General features: G+C 38.3%; 1 protein-coding gene across 11 annotated transcripts in view; it reads left to right on the plus strand.

The window, feature by feature from the left end:
* Window positions 1-19,900, plus strand: part of STXBP5L (syntaxin binding protein 5L) — a 200,176-nt gene that overhangs the window by 109,789 nt on the left and 70,487 nt on the right. For all 11 annotated transcript variants that reach the window (XM_052794245.1, XM_052794244.1, XM_052794246.1 and 8 more), the window contains 6 exons: window positions 2,286-2,349; window positions 9,321-9,404; window positions 16,008-16,131; window positions 17,721-17,799; window positions 17,973-18,127; window positions 19,719-19,791. In XM_052794245.1, coding sequence (XP_052650205.1) covers window positions 2,286-2,349; window positions 9,321-9,404; window positions 16,008-16,131; window positions 17,721-17,799; window positions 17,973-18,127; window positions 19,719-19,791 — 579 coding nt within the window. The remainder of the gene's footprint in view (window positions 1-2,285; window positions 2,350-9,320; window positions 9,405-16,007; window positions 16,132-17,720; window positions 17,800-17,972; window positions 18,128-19,718; window positions 19,792-19,900) is intronic.

A 19,900-nucleotide genomic window follows, 5' to 3' on the forward strand; every position in this document is an offset into this window, starting at 1 on the left:
CTAGAATGTCCCAAGATGTCATATTCACTTGCTGAGGACAGATGTACAAGATGTGTGTGGGTCTAAGCACTGCCTGCAAATATCCTCAGCTCACCCCTCAGTTCCCCATCACTACCTACCTACCCTGCCTGCTCCAAGGTCTGGTCTGGTAGAAATGATTTTTTTTATTCCAGTACAGGTTACTCAGAAACAGAAGCTCAGCCAGAGGGGTCCCCTCTGGGGATTTGGCTTGGATAGGAATGACAGCCAGATTTCCCGCTAACTGCATCTCTGCAAAAATTGTTGCGTGCCATGTCTCAAGCCAAATGGGTTCTTGCTGCTGGCACCATTAAAGACAGTCTGTGTAGAATATTACTGTATAGACTGGCTGTCCACTGCTTTCCTGCTGATCTCACTTCTGTGCTGGGATATGTTGTAAAATGCTCTTGCAGAAGCCTTCTTCACCAAGACCTCATGTAGCAAAGTAACATGCTGCAGGTATCTGCAGAAACATGATCTGCCAAAGCTGAAGATGCTGGCATGGGATCATCTCATGGAGAAGGTTCACCGAAGAAGGGGCTTGCCACATTGCTACTAGCTTTGTGTATGCAACTAGCAGTAATGTTAAAATATATGTGAAGGCATGGGGTATAGTCTTGGAAGGTTGTCTGGCCTTCAGGTGACTTGAAGTTTTCTCTCTGGCCTGGAATAAATTTAGTTTGGAAGGTCTAAGGATGTCTGGAGTAATTTTTCATTGTCTTTAGCTCGGAGGTAAATACCAGACAAGGTCTTTGCCACTCTGCTTTGGCCCAGCTTTGGTGCATGACCAAATAGCTGAAATACTTAAGACATTCTACTGGCAAAAAATAGAGGCCAGAGGAAGGTGTGCATGCTTTCAACAGTGTTGGAGCGTACTGTTTTGGGAAAGAGTTGTCTATGAGGATGTAGAATACTCCACAGTATTTTAACGTTTGCGTTGCCTGGGAATTTTTGCATACCATTCAGACTTGATTTGGAGTCTGACTTGGTAGAACAGAGGCCAGTTTTGCTGTAGTGCAGTATTTGCGCTAAAGGAAGAGGAACACTGGTAGGTTAGGAAAATCCTTTGAGCGGTTTGGCTGGAACCTTGTTTTGGTTTGTTTAATTCTCTTGCAGATTGTTTTAAAACTTGGAGCCTAAGTAGTGTTAGGTCCGGCTTCCAGATAAATTCTTAGCTTTATGGGCCCTTCCCGCCTCTGCCATATTTTTTTTTCTGGTGACCTTTGGTAAACCAAGACCAGCCATGTAAGTCTAGATCCTAAGCTGAACTCCAAGGGACATGTGCTCTGACCCAGAACCTAGATGAAAGAAAGGTCCTGTTCTGTGCGGGCATTCAAATAGCCTGAAGCTTTGTGGGCTGATGCTTGTTTTCTTGCTCTGCTTGTCTTCTTGCTCTGTATGACTGCCAGGGCCTAAAGATCTGGTCAGAAAAGATGACAGTTGAAAAATCTTCATCTGTCTATTCAGTTTCCTATGATTTGCATTTGCTGTCAGGTGCTGGATATCAATGACTTAAGCAGCAGTCCCTGTACTAAGTTGCATACTACTTTGTTGGTACATGTTACAAAAAGAGAGGGGGCAGCAAGAACAGTAAGTAATCTTTATAGAGGCTTACAAAGACTCATGGGATGGGTCTTACGGCTGAGGAGCCTCACTGTACATGCGTTATGGGTGCAACTGTATTAGTTGGTCTGAAGATGTCATAAGGCTTTACAGAACAGACAATGGCAAGATGCTCCATTTCTGAAACCCCACTGCAGTAATGCTAAGAAGCTACCTGATAGAGTAGTGTAGGTGAGGCCACTGAAGCCCTGTCATTAATGAGATGGGAACTGGATGAGTCTTGTTACCAGTATTGAAATGAATCCAGTGAAGACTTTGCAAATCCTTGGCAGATTAGCCTTGAAATCAAGCAATTGAGGAGGGAGGGCAGAAGGAGGGGGAGTTGAGAATAGAAAAGGCAAAAAAGCCTTAGAAATCAGAGGGGAAAAAAATTAATGTAATAAGAGGAATAGTGAGGTTTTTTTAAAAATAGAAGAAAGGATTCATCAACAAAGGAGAATCTTTGCCTATAACAGCAAAAAGGAAATAGAGGAGAACATGAAGAGATATGGATAACTTTCAGACAGTTATCTTCCCCTGTTGGGCTTTTTAGAATGACTTTTAAACCATTGGAGGTACACGTTAACACACCTAGAAATTAAGGTAAGCATCTAGCTCTTCATACAAAAAACATTCATAGCTTTGATTTGATTTTTGTCTTGCAGATCCACAAAGACTCACCCTGGGCCAGTTGTACATTTAAGTGACAGCCCAAGAGATGAGGGAAAAGTGAGTACAACTAATGGTATAAAACATTACAGCGTTTCATACCCTTTATCTGCCTTGATAGCGCTTTCTTTTTGCTTATACACTAATTTTATCATATGCTTGCTTTCTATATTTGCAGTGTCACTTTTACAGTTTTTAAGAAAAAATTCTCTTGGTACAATTTTAATGAGTAAAAATCTGTGATGCAGACAACATACTGTACTTTGAAACCTATAGCCAATCAAAATTGTTCCTGATTAAATAAACTTGACTTTGCTTAAGTAAGAATTGACTAAAAACTGTATCATGACTTCAGTACTTGGATAAACATACTATTATGAAGGTATTATAGTAGGTTTTCATAAGATAAATCTTTTCTTATACAAGAATAATAATGATAGTAATCCACATTTAGAACTTGCTGCTGTTTGTGAACAGAGTTGAGAATAGTAAAGACCTGTCAACAAGTGGGAGCAAAACATAGAGTGTAAGGGTTGTGATTGATACTGTCAGAAAGCAAAATCGGAGTTGGTTTTATTTGTATGGTAGCTTTTCCAAAACGAAATTTGGTTGCCACAAAACCAGTTTTATTAGAGCTTTTTTATTTATGTGTTGCTACTGAATTTTTGAGCATTTTGCCTGTGTGGAAGGGGCATTTAACTATCTCATAATTTTTTATCACTTCTACTAATTGCATTTTAGTGTGTATTTATAAAGGACTGCGTCTTACAAATGGTGTATCTGTTTGACAGTGTGCCTCACGTAACAGCTGATGGTTATTGGAAACTAGCAGCAGTTTGAATTTCTGATACTGTTACGGGGGACATTATGCTGAAATGAATATGGGTACCTAGAAAAACACTGATGACTACATCTGCATTTCATTTGCATTATCTGTCCTTGGATTTACGATATTGCAAGGTGAACTATGTGAAAATGATGCACTTGCCAGCTAGCCCTCCAACAAGTTAGATTGGATCTCTAAGCCTTTTTGGAAGAAGGTAACAGTAGATCGAGTAATTTAGAATACAGCAGATAGAGTAATTAAATGCTATGAAGCGTAGTGTTTTAGCCTCAAACCAGAAGCCATCAAGAAATGCTATTTGACTATCTATGGCAAAATACCTAATAAAAATAAAGGTTTATTGATGAGGCATAACTCCTGTTCACTGGCCACAACAGAAGTTGCTGATGACCTAATAAATCACACGGTGTAGGGAAAAAGGATATGATACTAAAAGAAAAAGTGGTCTTGTGAGTGAACATCTCTTACAGGAATGTCACGCACCATGTCCAAAGAGAAACCTAAAATATTTTGACTTCAGCAGAAAGAGAGAAGATAAAAAGGTCCCAGGAAAGGGAGTTAGAGGAGAACTTGCTAGGAAATACTATTGCTTGTTGCTCAGAGGGCACATTGGAGACATCTGGCCACTGATGAAGTACTAGCATACTAACAACAACAGCAACAACAAAATCAGACGGATCCCTATGAAAAACAAACATTGGAAATTCATGGGGAGAAAGAGTAGAAAATGTAAGCTATACAGAAACCATCCCAGTGCAGCTGTTTGTCATTGATAGATTGATCGTCATGTAAAGAACAAATTGGTGCTAACAAAATATTTGCAGATTTGCAGCATGTGGAATTGATAGTGTTTGATATTCACAGAAAGATATCAGTAAAAGGTATGCACAGATGTAAGAGAAGATCCAAGCACTAAATCAAAAGATGTAGCTCTAGATCAAAAAAAACAACAGTAGAGAAAAAAATTATATTTTTCAATTAAGTCTCATTAAACTTTGGTTGAAAGAATTAAGGATAAAACAATCTTTCTTCAGAATGGGGAAAAAATGAAAAACAACCAACTTCTGGGACTTCTGCTGTTCAGCATTGTCATCAACAACCTAGAAAAGAAAGTAAGCAGTGATGTGATCGGGTTTGTTGGACTTCAGGAGGCTGAGAAACTCAGCTGTAAAATGACAGGTTAAATACTGTCTTTTGTCAGTATTCAGTGTAGATGATGGGAAGTGATATGTGTGGGGGAAAATGTTTCTGACTTTGCATACAAAACAGTGGGTCTGAGCTGATTGTTACTGTTTGGTATCAAGAGCTTCGAGTGGTGATTGATAGTTCAATGAAATGTCAGCTCAATGCTCAGTAGTGACCAATAAAGAAAATCAAAATTAGGCATTGTCTGGAGAAGAAGAGAGAACAAAACAGGGCTATTGCATAAATGCATGATTGATTGCCTGCTGAATACTGAGCATAATATTTGTCCTTCTATGTCAAAAAGAACATAATTGTGCTAAAAGAAATTTAGAGAAGGGGCAAGGTTTTCTATGTGAGACACAACTAAGTGCAACAGGACAATTCATTGTGGAAAAGAGCTGATTGTGATTCTGAGTTTGAAAATCACAATTGTTATGAAGAGGGTAGAAACAGTTCATAGTCTCTTTCAATACAAAAACTATCAAACAAAGCTGACAAATGTCAGATTCCAAACAAGCCAATTAAGTACTTCTTCAAACGTGCAATGGGAAGAAGCGATAAAACTCTTTCCAAAAGATGGTGCTGAAAATGTATATTGGTCACAAGGGAGACTAGAAAAGTTAACACAAGAAAAACCGATTTGAAGGTTACTGAAGAAGTTTGCTGAATTTTCCTGAAAGGTTATTAAAGATGAGGTTAAACCAAGTCACGTCTAGTTGAAGAGTTGGCTATCTTTGAATGAGAAAATAACTTGCGCTGAGAGAATATGTGAGAGTATGGTAAATACTTGCCCTCCTCCCATATTGTTCTTTGGTATTTGCTCTTGGCCATTTAAGTACAAGATACTGTGATAGGTAGACCTTTTGTGTAATATAGCAGAGTTGTTCTTAGGTAATAGAGCTGTTTCAAGGTAGTACTACATACTCTGCTTAGCTCCTCAGCTTCAAGTTGATCAAAGACCAACAAGAGGTGTTGGGGGGAGAAATCGGACTGCCCACATCACTTCATGGGGAGCAGCAGATAAAAGTGTTCTTTACATATGCTTCAGGAATTAAACAGTGGCTACAAATCAGTCATAATCGTTGCTCAAAATACAGATATTCTTGTACTCTACAAGTACAAGGGTATTGTACTCTGCAAGGGTCCAGTGGTATTTGTTCACAGATCTGGGCATGTTTTGCTGAAGTAAATAAGTAGCATTCTCCTATGGGCACTGAGTGGTTGAGAGTCCTAAAACACAGACAAACCTTTCCAAATCTAGGACAATCATAAGATCTCTTTTTTGAAAGCCAGGGGGATTTGTGTGCTGACTGTATATTCATCTTTAAAAATTCTTTAAATTCCTAAAAGTTCCAGTTTATATCAGCAACCGATGACGAGTTTTAATGTGCCAAAAGAGTGAATGTAATTCCAGAAGACTTCTGCCATTCAAGATTTTCCCAGAGTGCCCTCCAGGCAAACTATCAAGGCAGACTTTGGAGACAGTCTCTTTTATTAATGTAGCAAGCTGCGGCTGGCAGACAGACAACAAAGAGAATTTGGGCATTTAATGTGTCACTGAAGAACAATTTGAGGACCTAGTGATTAAGTTCATGAAATATAACTGTGTCTGCCAAATCAATGAATAAGTGTACATTAGGAACAGACTGAAGTGCACAGACTTTTGTAAGTGGCAGATCTGTAGCAAACATGACTTTTCTTGCTGACACAGGAGGAGACATTAACTGCAATGATTTGCAGTTTCCCAGCAAATGGAGAAAGCTTAATAGGAAAAGGTTTCATGTTATTAACTATTAGCTGGTGGCCTAAACTTCCTATCTCTGAGTCTGTGTTCTGAGGTCTAGTAACACTTAAATACAGTGTGCATTTGGCAGGCTTGGTTTTTTTTCTCCCAGCTGTTTTGTGCTACTGGGACAAGGAAGGGGCTGGCTGGCACATACCAGGATGCAATTAGTTGATTGTAAAGGAGAAATCTCCCTAAAACACCATCAAAAGCATTTCATGAAGAAGGATTTAAGTCAAAAAGTGGAGCAATTCCACTAGACAAGGAAGATCTTGCCAGGACTCCTCCCTCGTTCAAATTCTGTCCAGCCTTCTGCATGTTTCTTAACCTAATTAAGCACAAGTAATTAAACAAGGTGCCAGGAAACACAAGCTGAAGAGAAATCTGTTTTTTTTCCTTCCTGGACTCTTTTTACACATATTTACACATATTTTTCATCTGTTTCCCCTCCAACTGCATTTATGGATGTTTTATTTTTTATCTCTATTACAGACGTAGAATTTGTCTTAGATCTCTCAAGTGCTCACCATGGCCAAGAGGAGTGTGAATGTTTGAGTTTCCTATGGTTCAGACAGGTCAGAGTTCAGAGCGTCATAAATACACTGGCAATGAGACTAATCACATTCACCCAGTTGGAATTTTGACTTTAGTGTCATACCACAATATTAGCAGTTAAACAGCACGGCTACCATCTGAGCAAAGAGAGAGAGATTCCCGGCTATGCAGCAAATCTGTTTATCTTTCAACTTCTTCCCTGAAATCACAGCACTTTGTATCTTGCAATTCTGTAGTGCTGTTGTGCATTAACCATTTCAGCAATGGATCAGGTGAAATGCTGTCTCTGATAGGAGGTATTTAACTTTTTGGTAATAACCTGGAGCGTGGTATCTTTGCAAAAGAGAGCGATAAAAATCAAAAGACAAGCCTGCTTCACCAGGGAGAAAGGCTTATTAAGAAACAGGGTCACATACTAAATGCTTTTCTGTTCCTTCAGTTTCCTGAATATATTGGTAAAAAAGCTGAGGTGAAAAGAATACTGGGAGATACAAACTGGACTCAACTGGTTTGTTAGCCAGCTGTAATGCACTGGTGCAAGTGCTTGTTATGATGACAGTAAGGAAGGCACTCAAACTCCATAACATATTGATTAAAATACCTTTTATTGGAATTAATATGAAAAGGATGGTGAGAACCCCAAGCCGTGTAGCACTGGATGAACCTCCAATAAGGGCACAGCACACTGTGCTGGTCCCCTCTGTGAAGAGCTTTGCCAGCATTTTGATCTTTAGAGGTCTCAAAAGATTTTTAAAAAAAAAACTATCCACTTCTACTGCCAAGCAATAGGATGTTCACATGAGACATACTACCTTACATTAAGATAAAGACAAAGACATAAAGGTGCTGTAATTGCCTTTACCAAGTGGGAGATGCCTACAGGCATCTTTAGAATTAGCCAGCTAAGTTTATCTTGTGGCCAAGGAATATGTGCAGCACAACACAGGCCTGAAAGCCAAGTGCTATGTGCAGCACAACATAGCACAGCATAGGTCTGCACCTACTCAGGTTAACTGCTCTGTGGATCACTAACTCCTGGATATACAATTGTCTTCCATTTAGGATCAGTACACTAACAGTGAAAGCAGTCACAGTAAGATGCTTCTTTGTTCACTCTCTCAATGGCAGTCCGTTATCCAAGAATACCCTATGGCATCCTGACACAAGTGCTATCCAGTTAACTGCATGCTTTCTGAACAGGATGTCTTTTCACATTTACTCTGCCACAGAATCCCATATTGACCTGTCCAGAGCAAAAATGATAAATATTCTGGAATTTCTCCAGGGCAGTTTGAATTTTTTTCAGGAGCAGAATTCTTAAGTAATGAGGTATTTTTCATATTCAGGAAGTAACTATATTAATTATAAATCATTCCCAGTTCAGGTAATACATCTCCACATAATGAATATTCTCCTGGCAATATAAAGAATCATATCTAGTAGGACTGAGAGTATTCCCAGACTCTTTTATAGCAGTATTGATGTATCAATTATATTTAACTTGGAAATAAAGTGATGTTTTGTTTAGCAGTCCAGCCAAGTTTCATTTTTATGACTTATGCAAGCTCAAGTGAGTGATAGCAAAGATGCTGGTAAGGTTTCACAGACTAAGAGATAGTCTTACCATTCTGTTCAATTTCTTAATATAGAAACTGTAAATTCTTGCCTGCATTCTGTGATCCATGTGTTTATGGACAAAGAACAACTGCAGTTATCGCTACCAGTTGTATAAAATATTCTATAGCAGAAAAGAGTGAGTCTGCCAGTTTGGTTGTTCCCAGTCTTCATGTCCAGGATAGATTCTTAGGAAGACATGCCCCATGGGAAGCCATTTCCAGGACACCTAAGTAGGCTAGACTTCACATCTTCCATGAGATCTGAAATTAATTGTGTTCAAATGAAAAGTACTCAATACTGTGCCAGATCAATAATTCGGTTCTTTTCAATAGCGACAAGGAGAAAGGATTCTGTTCATTCTTATTTTTCTCCTAGGCATGGTTTTTCTTCTCTTCCATCTTTTCACAAATCTTCCTTGCTGGTATTTCTCAGGTGTGTGTGATGATATGACATACCAGTTCTAGAAGAAGTAAAAATTGGCATACCAGTTACTTTATTTTCAATTCCTAGGAAAGCAAGCAATTTATTCTCTGCAGGGGGAGCTCTTCAGAATGTTTTAAAGCAATAGAAAGCAGAACTTAAAGGAATGTAAGTAGTTGAATGAGAGTTTAATCTGGTGACTTTTTGGTTTGAAGTTATTTAAGTGATCTCTTAGGTGTCAGTTTTCCCTCCAACCAGGGGCAAGGAAGGTAAGAGCTGACAGGAACACGCTACGGTCTTATTTTCTCAGCAGATATACAATTGTGGAGACTGTCCAGGCATATAATCTTGCAGAAGAAACAAGCAAAGAAAAAAAGATGTATAAAGCACATTTTTTCTTCCATAACAGATCTTAAATTGTCAGTAATGAGAAGTAATTCATGGTGAAAGATAATTTGAAAGCAGGGTATTATGTGTAGTGCAAACTACAATCTTCCACGTCAGTTCGGCATTTCCCTTTATAGTGCTTATTTATTTTTAAAAATCTCTTAAAACCATGAAGTTCTTCAATACTTGTATATACCCTTTTAATCCAAAACTGTAATTGTGTTTGTTTCCCTCCTCTAGCTATTGATAGGCTATGAAAATGGGACTGTCGTATTCTGGGACTTACGATCTAAAAGAGCTGATCTGAGAGCTTATTATGATGAGGTAAGCAATTTACATTAATTCAGAGAAACTGTTGTTCAGCAGTTTGTCATATGTCTTGTCAAGCAGGTGGATACTTATCTTAAGGCATTGCTTGTTCTGGAAGTGCTGTTTGTGCTATGCTTTTGAACAAGTTACTGACAAAATTAATCAAAACCTGAAATCTCTAGTTCTAGTGCATCAGGCTTTTGTGAGTGTACTATGACATGGAGTCTCTTCCCCTTGATTCTGACAAGTTCATCAGCTTCTGTGTGGGGATCCTTAGTTGGACAGAGTATAGTAGTGAGCTGACCTGAGATATAGCTATATTAGGAATTATATAATTATCTTTACTGTGTATTACTAGAACATTAATTAGAATGAAAGACAGATTAGTTTGTAGGGCTATTGGTCTATTGTAGAGCTATTACCTAGTACCCAAGATCTGATTAAAAGGTTTTCGAAATTGTATTCTCACAGTTTTATCAGACAATTGTCTCTTGCCATTTGTAAGCTGATTGTATCAACCACAGACGCAGTTCTTGTATCAATAAACAGGCTGTTTCAAAATCAGATATATTCCTAGTTATTAGGATTTTAGTACTAGCCCTAGGGAAAAATCTGCTTTGTTCTGCCAGCCCTTCTGTAAAGTTCACCATGGGTGAATGTGAATGCAGCTACAGCTGAAGGTAGGAAAGGACATTTTCTTTAAAGTGGGCCAGGCACTAATTGGTTTCCTGTAGTTCTCTGTCCTTCTTCATCTTGCCACCTTACTACATGTAAGGAGTAGGCACATTTATACACACTCTAAAAAGTAATTCTGAATATATCTGAATCCTGCACTCTTTCAGGCCTGTTTTCACAGACACATTAACACTACACTGAGCTTCAAGGTTAAGATTCTGAGCATCCACGTAGCAGCTGTTCTAAAGGACAGGGTAATTTGGAGTTTAAACAGGCTGGTACTTAAGCCTCAAGACATGCCCACTAAATTGTCTCTAAGTGACAGTCCACCTGTGCATACACCTGTGAAATTGCACCTGTTCTATTACTTAGGGCTGGACAACTTTTTCCTTTTACAGGTCTCCTGGGCGGGGTCTGTTCACTCACTGTCCTCTCTTGTGCTCAGAATGAGATGACATAAAACAGGATCTTCATAATACTGTTTCCTTTTTTTTTTTTTTTCCCCCTTCTTGTTGAGACAGAGTGGTAGGGTGTTGAAAATTTCTCATACAATTTAGTTGTTCCACATTTTTCAGTACTGTCCTCAGGAATGGTTTTTTGGCCTTTTTATTAGTCATGTGGTTTCCTCCTCAGTGGTTACTTGCTGTGTCATTACTGCACTTTGTGCAACTTGTGATGGCTTGCTATCGTCTACTGAAATAGTTGCAAAATTCTTACTTTGTCTCTAAAAGGGTTGTGTGACTAGCCATTGTACTTTATTCCAGACTTTCAGGCTCCAGATTGATAATGTTCCAGATCTGCTAGGATTCCCCTAGGGAGCTCCTAAAAAGGGTTCCTTTTTAAATCCTGTGTTATATAGCTATTGTGAGTCACTAATTATTTGTTTGGCATGTGCCACTTGGTATTTGGCACCAACCCAAGTTTTCAAACCCAGGCCTCTTCTTACAGATTGGTCACCTAAGATCACAGTCCAGAAAACATTGTTCCTGCTCCCCTTCACCATTCTATCTGGACTCACGCAAGGCCTCTGTGCCCCATGACGCCTGACCAATCTTTCATTATCGTTGTTCTGGCACTGAGCCAGCCAGTTGCAATTGCAGGGTATCTCTGAGGTCTCAGATAAATTACTGTAGTGTTCTGTATCTTCGTTGAATACCGAAGTGCCTCTTTGAATGGGGTCTGAATGAAATTAATCCAGCCTCGTTTTTCTTGCTATCATTGTGCTTTCTTTAGCACCAGTTTTGAAACTAACTTAGTCACCCTATTTGATAGTGAAAGAACTGGAAATCTCATCTAACTCACCACTTCCTGTTCTGGCATCTTTAAGGATCATCAGATGGAATGATCTTTTCTGCCTTTTCAGTGGAGCAGATACTTCTGGTTTGGAACAAAAATTCCCCTGGCACCAGGCTTCTCCATTAGCGCTTGGTGTGTACTGTGAGAAACAGCTTATATTCTTGTCTTTGATGGACTGTGAGTGTTCTCACCAAGGCAAGTTCTTTATTCTCTGTAATCTTCTTCAGATAGCTGTCCAGCTTGGTAATGTCATTCAGAATAAATGTCAGCACCCTCAAGACTCCATCCAAATACTCACCCTTTCACAGGATAGAGCCTCAACTGAACTTCTCCTGTGTTACCCTTGATAGCATTGGATTTCAGTCTCCCCAGACCAGCTGTTGAGAAGGAGGCTCTCTGTTGTTATTCACATCTGTAGAACTTGTCACTGTGTAGCACAGGAGTGAGAAGTTAACAGCATATATTTTTTGATACAGAAGAGGAAGGGAGGCTGGTAACTGATTGCCTATCTACAAGTTTAAATATTCTTCCTTTTTAAGTTCAAGATGGGGACTATATCTGCTGACATTCAATTGTTATAGAGAGGAATAGTTTCATCTCTCATGTATTTAAAGATATTTCTTTTCATACAGCCACAGGAAATGCTTTCATTTCATTGTCAGCGAGAACTATTATTAAAAGGCATCTTCCATTCAATTTTTTTACTATGTCGAGTGCTGGTTTTTTCATTGAGGTCTTAGAAGTAGTGGACACTCAGCTCAGATGGAATAGGTCCTCTTTATTTGCACACTTGAACAGCTGGCTAACAAAAGGATCATCAAGAGATAACAGTTCTCAGTCCACTAGAACATCACTACTGTGAAATCTTGCCTGTCCTTTCTGGGCTGCATGGCATTGTCATACCAGTGTGATGCTTCTCATCACATGAGACTTGCAGACATGGATACGAGACATATGTTGCAGACATCTCCTCAGAATATGGGTAATCTTCTGACAGGGAGATGAGTTCTTTCCTACAATATTAGCAGGATCTGTCCAATACTTGCAGAAGTATGCCCTTTCATTTTCCTTGCTGTCCAGATTAATGACATGGAAACATTGCTCCTAGAATAAACATCTCGCTGAGACAATCTAATAGCTTGTAAGTGGTGGAGCTGAAGACTCTGCCCCCTGTTCACAGACCTGCAATTGCAGCTTTTACAGCTGCATTCCTTACTCCATCTTCGTCATGCTGTACTTCATGTCTTGAAGGCTGGGAACCTTTCATAGATAAAACATGTATGCACATTTCAAATGAGAGAGCTTCTCACCAAGGATAGACAAGGCTGTACAAGTTGCATGATCTGGAAATTCCCTGCTTGATGGCCTTGTAAGCCTATATCTTCCCTTTAAAGCTTCTCCCTGACAGTTATGGTTTACTCACTGGAGCTAAAGGTAATCCTGTCTCTCTTTTAGCCCCGCTGATGACCAGTTAGAGGCTGCATCAGTTCACCAACTCCTGATACAAGGAGTTTCTGTTTTCTTCTCTACTGTGTCAAAGCTTCTCAAGAGACTAAAATGTTCTCACTTGTGAAGTGCCTGGTCCCAGAGTGGAGCTTGAACCTGCTGCTAAACAATCTTGTGGCTGATCTTCAAGATGTCAGCTGCAAATTTAATTCTTTGTGTGGATGATGATTGTCATCTCCTCAGTGGTGATGGATATGAGATACTCAGGCCCTTTCAATCAATACTCATATATGATGCCCTTTATAAAAAGCTTTCCTTGCAAGCACTTTTATAAATTCCCTCAAAAGTTTATTTCCATCAATTGGTATGAAAAGAGAGCATATAAACAAGACAGATCCTTCAAAGGATTCTCAAGTTATTATGGATAGTTGGCAGACCCAGAAAAACAGCCGTCTTCATACACAGACTGTTTAAGAGTTCGATGGGTTGTGTCAATGCACATTCAGAGCTTCCTGAAGCATAGTCATCATTTTTTATTAGAACACATCTCCAAAATGAAGCTGCAGAGTTTACAGAAACATTTGCTAAATGACATCTCCCTACTTTTATCAAGCACTGTGCCACTATGGAAGTATCAAATCGGATGTGGCCCTTGCTGTAATGGTCCTGCAGTACTACTAACACAAATGTTTCTTAAGATTCAAGCAATAGGATGAGATGAGTACGGTGCTTGTTCAAAATATGGTTAAAAGTGGTCCTGCAGTCCCCATGAGTTCTTCTCAGTGGAGGAGTTTTGTGGTTGGGAAGGAACTGAAATGGTGTTGGGCATGCTTAATTTTAGTACATGCTGAGTATGAGAGAAGATAGAATATATATGCAACCACTGTGGGTATTGCAGAAGGAGAAACATACCCAATCTGGAGTGATATGCTTTATGTGCATACACTGTGTGAACATTCACATGAGTCACCCACTGTGATGAACTCCTGTTCTAAGTAAATAACTGCTCCTTTTTTGTGTGGATGCTAAAGAAGCGGATGAGAATGGTAGACGTATTCTAGCAGAGAGAAAATTAGGAACTTGTTCAGTACCACTTTTCAGTATTAGTCGTGACTCCCAGCTGAGACCTTAAAAAATTATTCTAAGTATTTCTTGCCCATTTCGGGGCACAGGCTAACAGGTGAGTTTGAGCTGCTGGTATGCCAACTGTCTGTGACAGGATCATTCCACCTCAGCTCCACTCAACAGGAGGTTTATGCTGGCAGGTGGCACCTGGTAGCTGAGAGGCAGTTTAACAAGCAGCTTGGTACAATTTTCAGCTGCTCCTGCTCAGACACGGTTAGTGACTGTAACCATGTGAAATGTGTGATAACACATCAAAAGCAGATTCAAATTTGGCATGATAGCAAGGATGAATGAGCTCATGTCAGAATTAATTTGCACGAGGATAGACAAGTGAAGCAGCGCTCCCCGCAGATCTAAGGTTCTTACTACCCAAGGGCAGTGGCATTGGACTCTGCATGAACCATCTTTCTGTGTTGTCTTCTGTTGCTTCAGTTATAGTTTCGTATCTTCTGGGTCTTTAAGAGGAATGGTGTGCCAACCCCCCTCTGGTAGGTAGAAGTTTGAGTGACACCCATTATGTCACTCGAAGATAAATATCTAGAGTTCACTTTGTTCAGCTCAGTTAAGTATTTACTGGCATGACGAGCTTACTAGTGTGTTGGCAAAGCATTCATATACAAGGCACGTCAGATCGCTGTTAAAACATCTGGCTCATCTTAATGCAAAGGCTCGTTTATGGCTATGCTGTCCAGCCTCATGAGCTGCGTAAAGTTTTGGTAAAGGGTCACAGCCTTTTCGTTGGTTTCTTCTGATATTCCCTCCAGACCATGAGCCGTTATCAACCATAACAATCAGTATACTTATTAAAAGAGGAAGACCAACAGGGAGTTTTGAATAGTGACCAGTAGCGCTTAGGTTTATTTCTTGTCAGCTTAAGCAAAATTGATATGAACAACTCCAATGCTGACTTATGAATACCCAGGCATGATTGTAAAGTGATTTGAATAAATCAGGTAAATGGCCATATGCAATCCTAAGTGCATGTAAGCCTTAGCATCTTCTGGGTTGCAAAAAATGGAAATTTATTAAACTGCATTCAAAAATGGGTCTCTTTTATTTACATTTACGTAAAAACATATTGTGTGTTTTGCTATTTGGCAGCTAACATTTCTGGAAGGGAAATGGATTCAAGGGAAAATTCTGTGAGTTTGTGCTTCTGAGGGGAGTGTGTGAGAAACTGTGGTATACAATGAATCAATACTTTGTTTTGTCAGAAAATGGCTTTTGTTGGTTTCCAGCACATACCAGTGAAAATGAAGGACTTACACCATTATCCTTTCAGCTAGTTTGATGTAATTGTGGATATTTTCAGGCAGTTCCACTAATTGTGCACAAAATACTAAGAATGGACTATTAATTTTTGAAGTGTTGCTTTCTGGCATGCGTAACATTCATCATGTGGTACTTGCATTATGTACGTAGGAGTGTGATATTCCTCTGAAGCACTATCTGTTCCAAAAGTATCTTACATCATTGTTTTAGTAATTTCCTATGTCAATGAAACAATCCTGCTCTCTTTAGTGGTTTTGGTTTTATATTAAACATCCCAGATTTCTGTGTACTCGCTCTGAAGCTTAAGTATGGGGGGGGGTGGGGGGGGGGGGGTGGAAATTACTCAAGATTGGAGTGCTATTTCTACTTTTCCTAAATAGCCCTCTGGGGAAGACTACATATGTTGTATGTTACCTGTAAGACTTGTTACATAGAATTCCCTGTATGTTTCTCAGATGAAATACTTCTAAGGAGAGCTATCAGACATATTACAATTGCACTGTATGTCCCTTGTTCTTATACTTTTACCTTAATACCCTGTTCCTTCAACTTTGGTCTGGTTCAGTACAGGCTTTCTTACATTCTTGTGTTATGTTAGCATTTGTAATGAATTCTTTTGCTTGACTAGCAGATTACAGCCATTGGTTACTAAAAAAAGTGCCGGTAATGGACTTTAGACAAACAAGAACCATCCAACTGTTGATATACGATTAGATTAATATAATCCAAAGTCATACATTGCAATATCATTAGCGTAAACACTGTATTCCATTTCAGTCTCAAGTTCTTCTTTCATTTCTGTAGGCTATTCATTCTGTTGCTTGGCATCATGAAGGAAAACAGTTCATGTGCAGTCACTCTGATGGCAGCTTGACCCTATGGAATCTGAAGAGTCCTAACAGACCATTCCAGACCACAATTCCACATGGTAATTTTGATAGTTAATATGTATAACTAAGAAGCAACACGATATTCTCCGTGTTGTTTGCTAGTATCTATGTTTATTTCATTTTTTATTGTAGCCCAGATCCAGAGTTGCTTCTTGCATAAATATTTTAATCTGCAAAGTATCTGCAAAGTATTATAAAAATCAGAGAGCAATTTTGATCAAACTTTTTTTTTCATTGGTGTCATAAATATGTCTTACTGTTTAATATTGCTTTAATGTCTTCTTTTATCCAATTCATCTTAATAGTCTACTGCTGGTGTTTGACACCCTGAGGCTATGGGATTTTAACATTTCTTTCTTTTATATTTTGTCCTTATGTGCTTGTATGTGCAATTTTCACAAGAAATAATACATTTTCTACAAGGCACTGTGTTGCTTGTTATAGAGATGGTACAAGGCTTCCCAAGTCACTACAGTGAAGAATTTAAGAGTGTCATATTAAGAAATGGCTGTATCTTTTATGGCTGGGACTTTATATGCCCTTTTTTCCTATAAATGAGGTAAAAAGGTATTGACTCTACTGCAAATCAATACATTACTAAGAAGCCTGACTGGGTGGAGAGGGAGGGAGAAGGGGAAGGCAAGATCTATGTAGCCCAGAAAAGTTCTAGCATTTTCTTAAATCTCCTAATTTATTTTATCATTTTTAGTCATGGAATTGTACTTTGTCAGAAGGGACCTCTCAGAGGTCATCTAGTCTAATCCCCAGCTCAAAACAGGCCTGATTAGATCAGTTAGGTCAGGGCAGTATCCAGCTGACACTGGACACTTGAACTCTTCCAACAACAAATTGCACAACTTCTCTGGACAATGTCTTTCAGTATTTAATGATCCTCATGGTACAAATTTTTTTTCTAATACCTAACCAGAATTCGCCATGTCACAACTTGAGTCCTTTGCCTCCAGTCATGTCACTGTGCACTTCTGAGAACATCACTGGAACCTCTGGCTCCATCTACACTGTATCCTCCAATCAGGTTGTTGTTGAAAGCCAGCATAGGCTTTCCAAAGTAACAAAAGCAAAATTTTTTTTTTGATTTACAAGTGAGTTTTCTCTGACTGGAAGAAAGTACTGAGCCATAATTAACCAAGAACCCATGAATTTCAGTTGTATGCTTCATTTAATTTTATCACTCAACTAGTTATACTCCAGAGCGTGTAACATTTTGTCAACAAAAGGAATTGAGTCAATCTAAGAATGACTTAGGAAAAAATTAAGTTGTTTATGGTCATAATGTGTTCAGAAAAAAAGGTATACATTTGGTCAAGTTTATTAATTATTAGTTAAGTTTCATCCTTCTCAGTAACCTACATGGGTTTTAGATGTCTTTGAAGTGTGGTCTTTGGTCCTTTAGATGCCTGTGGCAGTAAAAACATAAAGCCATAATAAGTGCAATTAATTCAGACAAATGTATATTTTACAAAAATAGGAGCTAATGCTCATCATGTTCTGTAGCTTTAAAGTTCCATTCTCTTACTGCTTATAGAGTTGCTTCAATGTGTATGTTTATTTTGGTAGTTCTATTATGATGTTTTAATACAGTTTTCATCTTTCTTTCTTTCCTTAGGAAAAATTCAGAGAGATGGAAAAAAACCTGAATCTTGTAAACCAATTCTTAAAGTAGAGTACAAGACCTGTAAAAACAGGTATGTTTTTAATTCTGTAATTAACTCAATGTTACATTCCTGAATTAAAGTCCTTTTAAAATCTTTCCAGCTTTCTTCTTGCAAAGCTATTTATTTTTTAAAGGTACTAAACCTGTAATGTAAACTTGTATGTACTATGTAAACTTATTATTATGTTGGGTTTTTTAATACAGTGAACCATTTGTGATATTTTCTGGTGGATTGTCATATGACAAGGCTTGTCGAAGACCAAGTTTAACCATCATGCATGGGAAAGCAATTACAGTTCTTGAAATGGATCACCCTATAGTTGATTTTTTAACTCTCTGTGAAACCCCATATCCAAATGGTGAGTTTATTAAGTAAAACACAGTTATGGAAAATATAAATGAAGTGATCTTCTCTCATACTTTAATTCCATTCCAGGGACTTCCATTCCACAGTTGTCTCCATCTCAAGAAAACCACATCACTGAAAGTAACTGGAACTTGTTTGCGTTCTCAATGTAGGAAGCAAGCAATGAGTGTACAATAAAGCATGCATAAATCTCTAGATATAAGCTTGAAACACATGGGCTAGTGTGAGGAAATATTGCTATTAATCAAACATATGTGCTTATATTTCTGACATTTTTCATGAGGCTGGAAATGTAGAGATTGCTAAATTATTGAAGATTAAACTATCACTTATCTGCAAAAAACTTCTTATACTTCAGCCTGAATTGAACTGTTAGAAGTGTTTTGCTGCATATTGTGGGGCTGCCAAATTCTGAAGTACATTCACAGAAAATTCCAGAAAGTAAATTAAGAAAAGTTTTAAGTCAAAAAGAAATTGAGTTTAGCATTTTAAGCCCTCAAGCAGAAAAATAAAATAAATCCTATATACATAGCTAAATCAAATACATATTAAAAACATTTAGTAAAGATAAAGTGTATATTTGTTTCAATGTCATGCAAAAATTTAATTTTCAGTTATCAAAGTTAGTTTGGGCCTTCATTTAACTGTGTCAAATACAGTGACACTTCCCAGTACTAAGATTTTGTAGCCCCTTCCCCAGCTCGCACGCTAATAATAACAAATTTTGGTTTAACCTGTGTTATTCATAGCCTTGTATAAAAACAGGCCACAGATAACAGGTATTCGTAGCTGGCCTGACAGGAAGGTAAATCACTCGCTGTCAACTTACTCAGCCTTTTGGCATCAGCCATCTGAAGACTGTACTCTGAGCTTGCACACGCTGGAATGTTTTGCTGCTGTTGAAAAGAGAGTCATAGTTTCACATTTATATTTTTTAAAATAACTTTTATCCTATGTAAACTAATGCACTCTGTGCATCAAGGGAAGCATTTATTTGTCATTTTAATTGTTTATTTTTGATAAATGAAAAAAGCATTGAATAAAAACCCAAACAATATAATCTCCTAAAGAGTGTATGGGAGGAAGGAGCGTGTCAGTGTCCGAACTGAACACAGCAGACTTCCAGGATTCCTTTGGAATCGCTTTGGAAAGGAGGGCATTGTGTATCATCGAGTGGACTGGACCAGCTGTTCACAATCTGTTTTTGAAGAACAGTTATATACAGTAGAAGTACTGGACAGCAAAAATACATTTTCTGTATAATAATTGGATTCAGCAATGCAGTGATACACACAACTTATTCATATTGTTTTTCTTTACTTCCAATATGCCATCATGCTGGCATGCCATAATATGCCATTTCTATTTCTGCTATGTATGTCGATCCGCAGTAGTGCCACAAAGTAATTTCTCAGTTCCTCTCTGGCCCTACTTTGCAGATATGTCTAGTGTGTGGATATGTCTAGGATTTGTACCCTAAAACTTTTGTTTAATATACTGTGAAAGTTCAGAGAACATAAATATGACTTGTTTAAAATGACTAATAGGAGAATTCCATGTCTTTTATACTTGATTCCTCACAGAATTTCAAGAACCCTATGCTGTAGTTGTGCTTTTGGAAAAAGATCTCATTGTTGTTGACCTGACACAAAGCAAGTAAGTATGAAGTCTTATACGAAGCTATTTGTGTATCTTAACTGTCCAGCAAATGATGATAAAAATCCAAATGTTATAATGCAATGTCATTTTACTATCCAAAATCGTA

This window comes from Harpia harpyja, chromosome 8 (assembly GCF_026419915.1).
Source record: "Harpia harpyja isolate bHarHar1 chromosome 8, bHarHar1 primary haplotype, whole genome shotgun sequence".
In the NCBI taxonomy this organism is placed as follows: Eukaryota; Metazoa; Chordata; class Aves; order Accipitriformes; family Accipitridae; genus Harpia; species Harpia harpyja.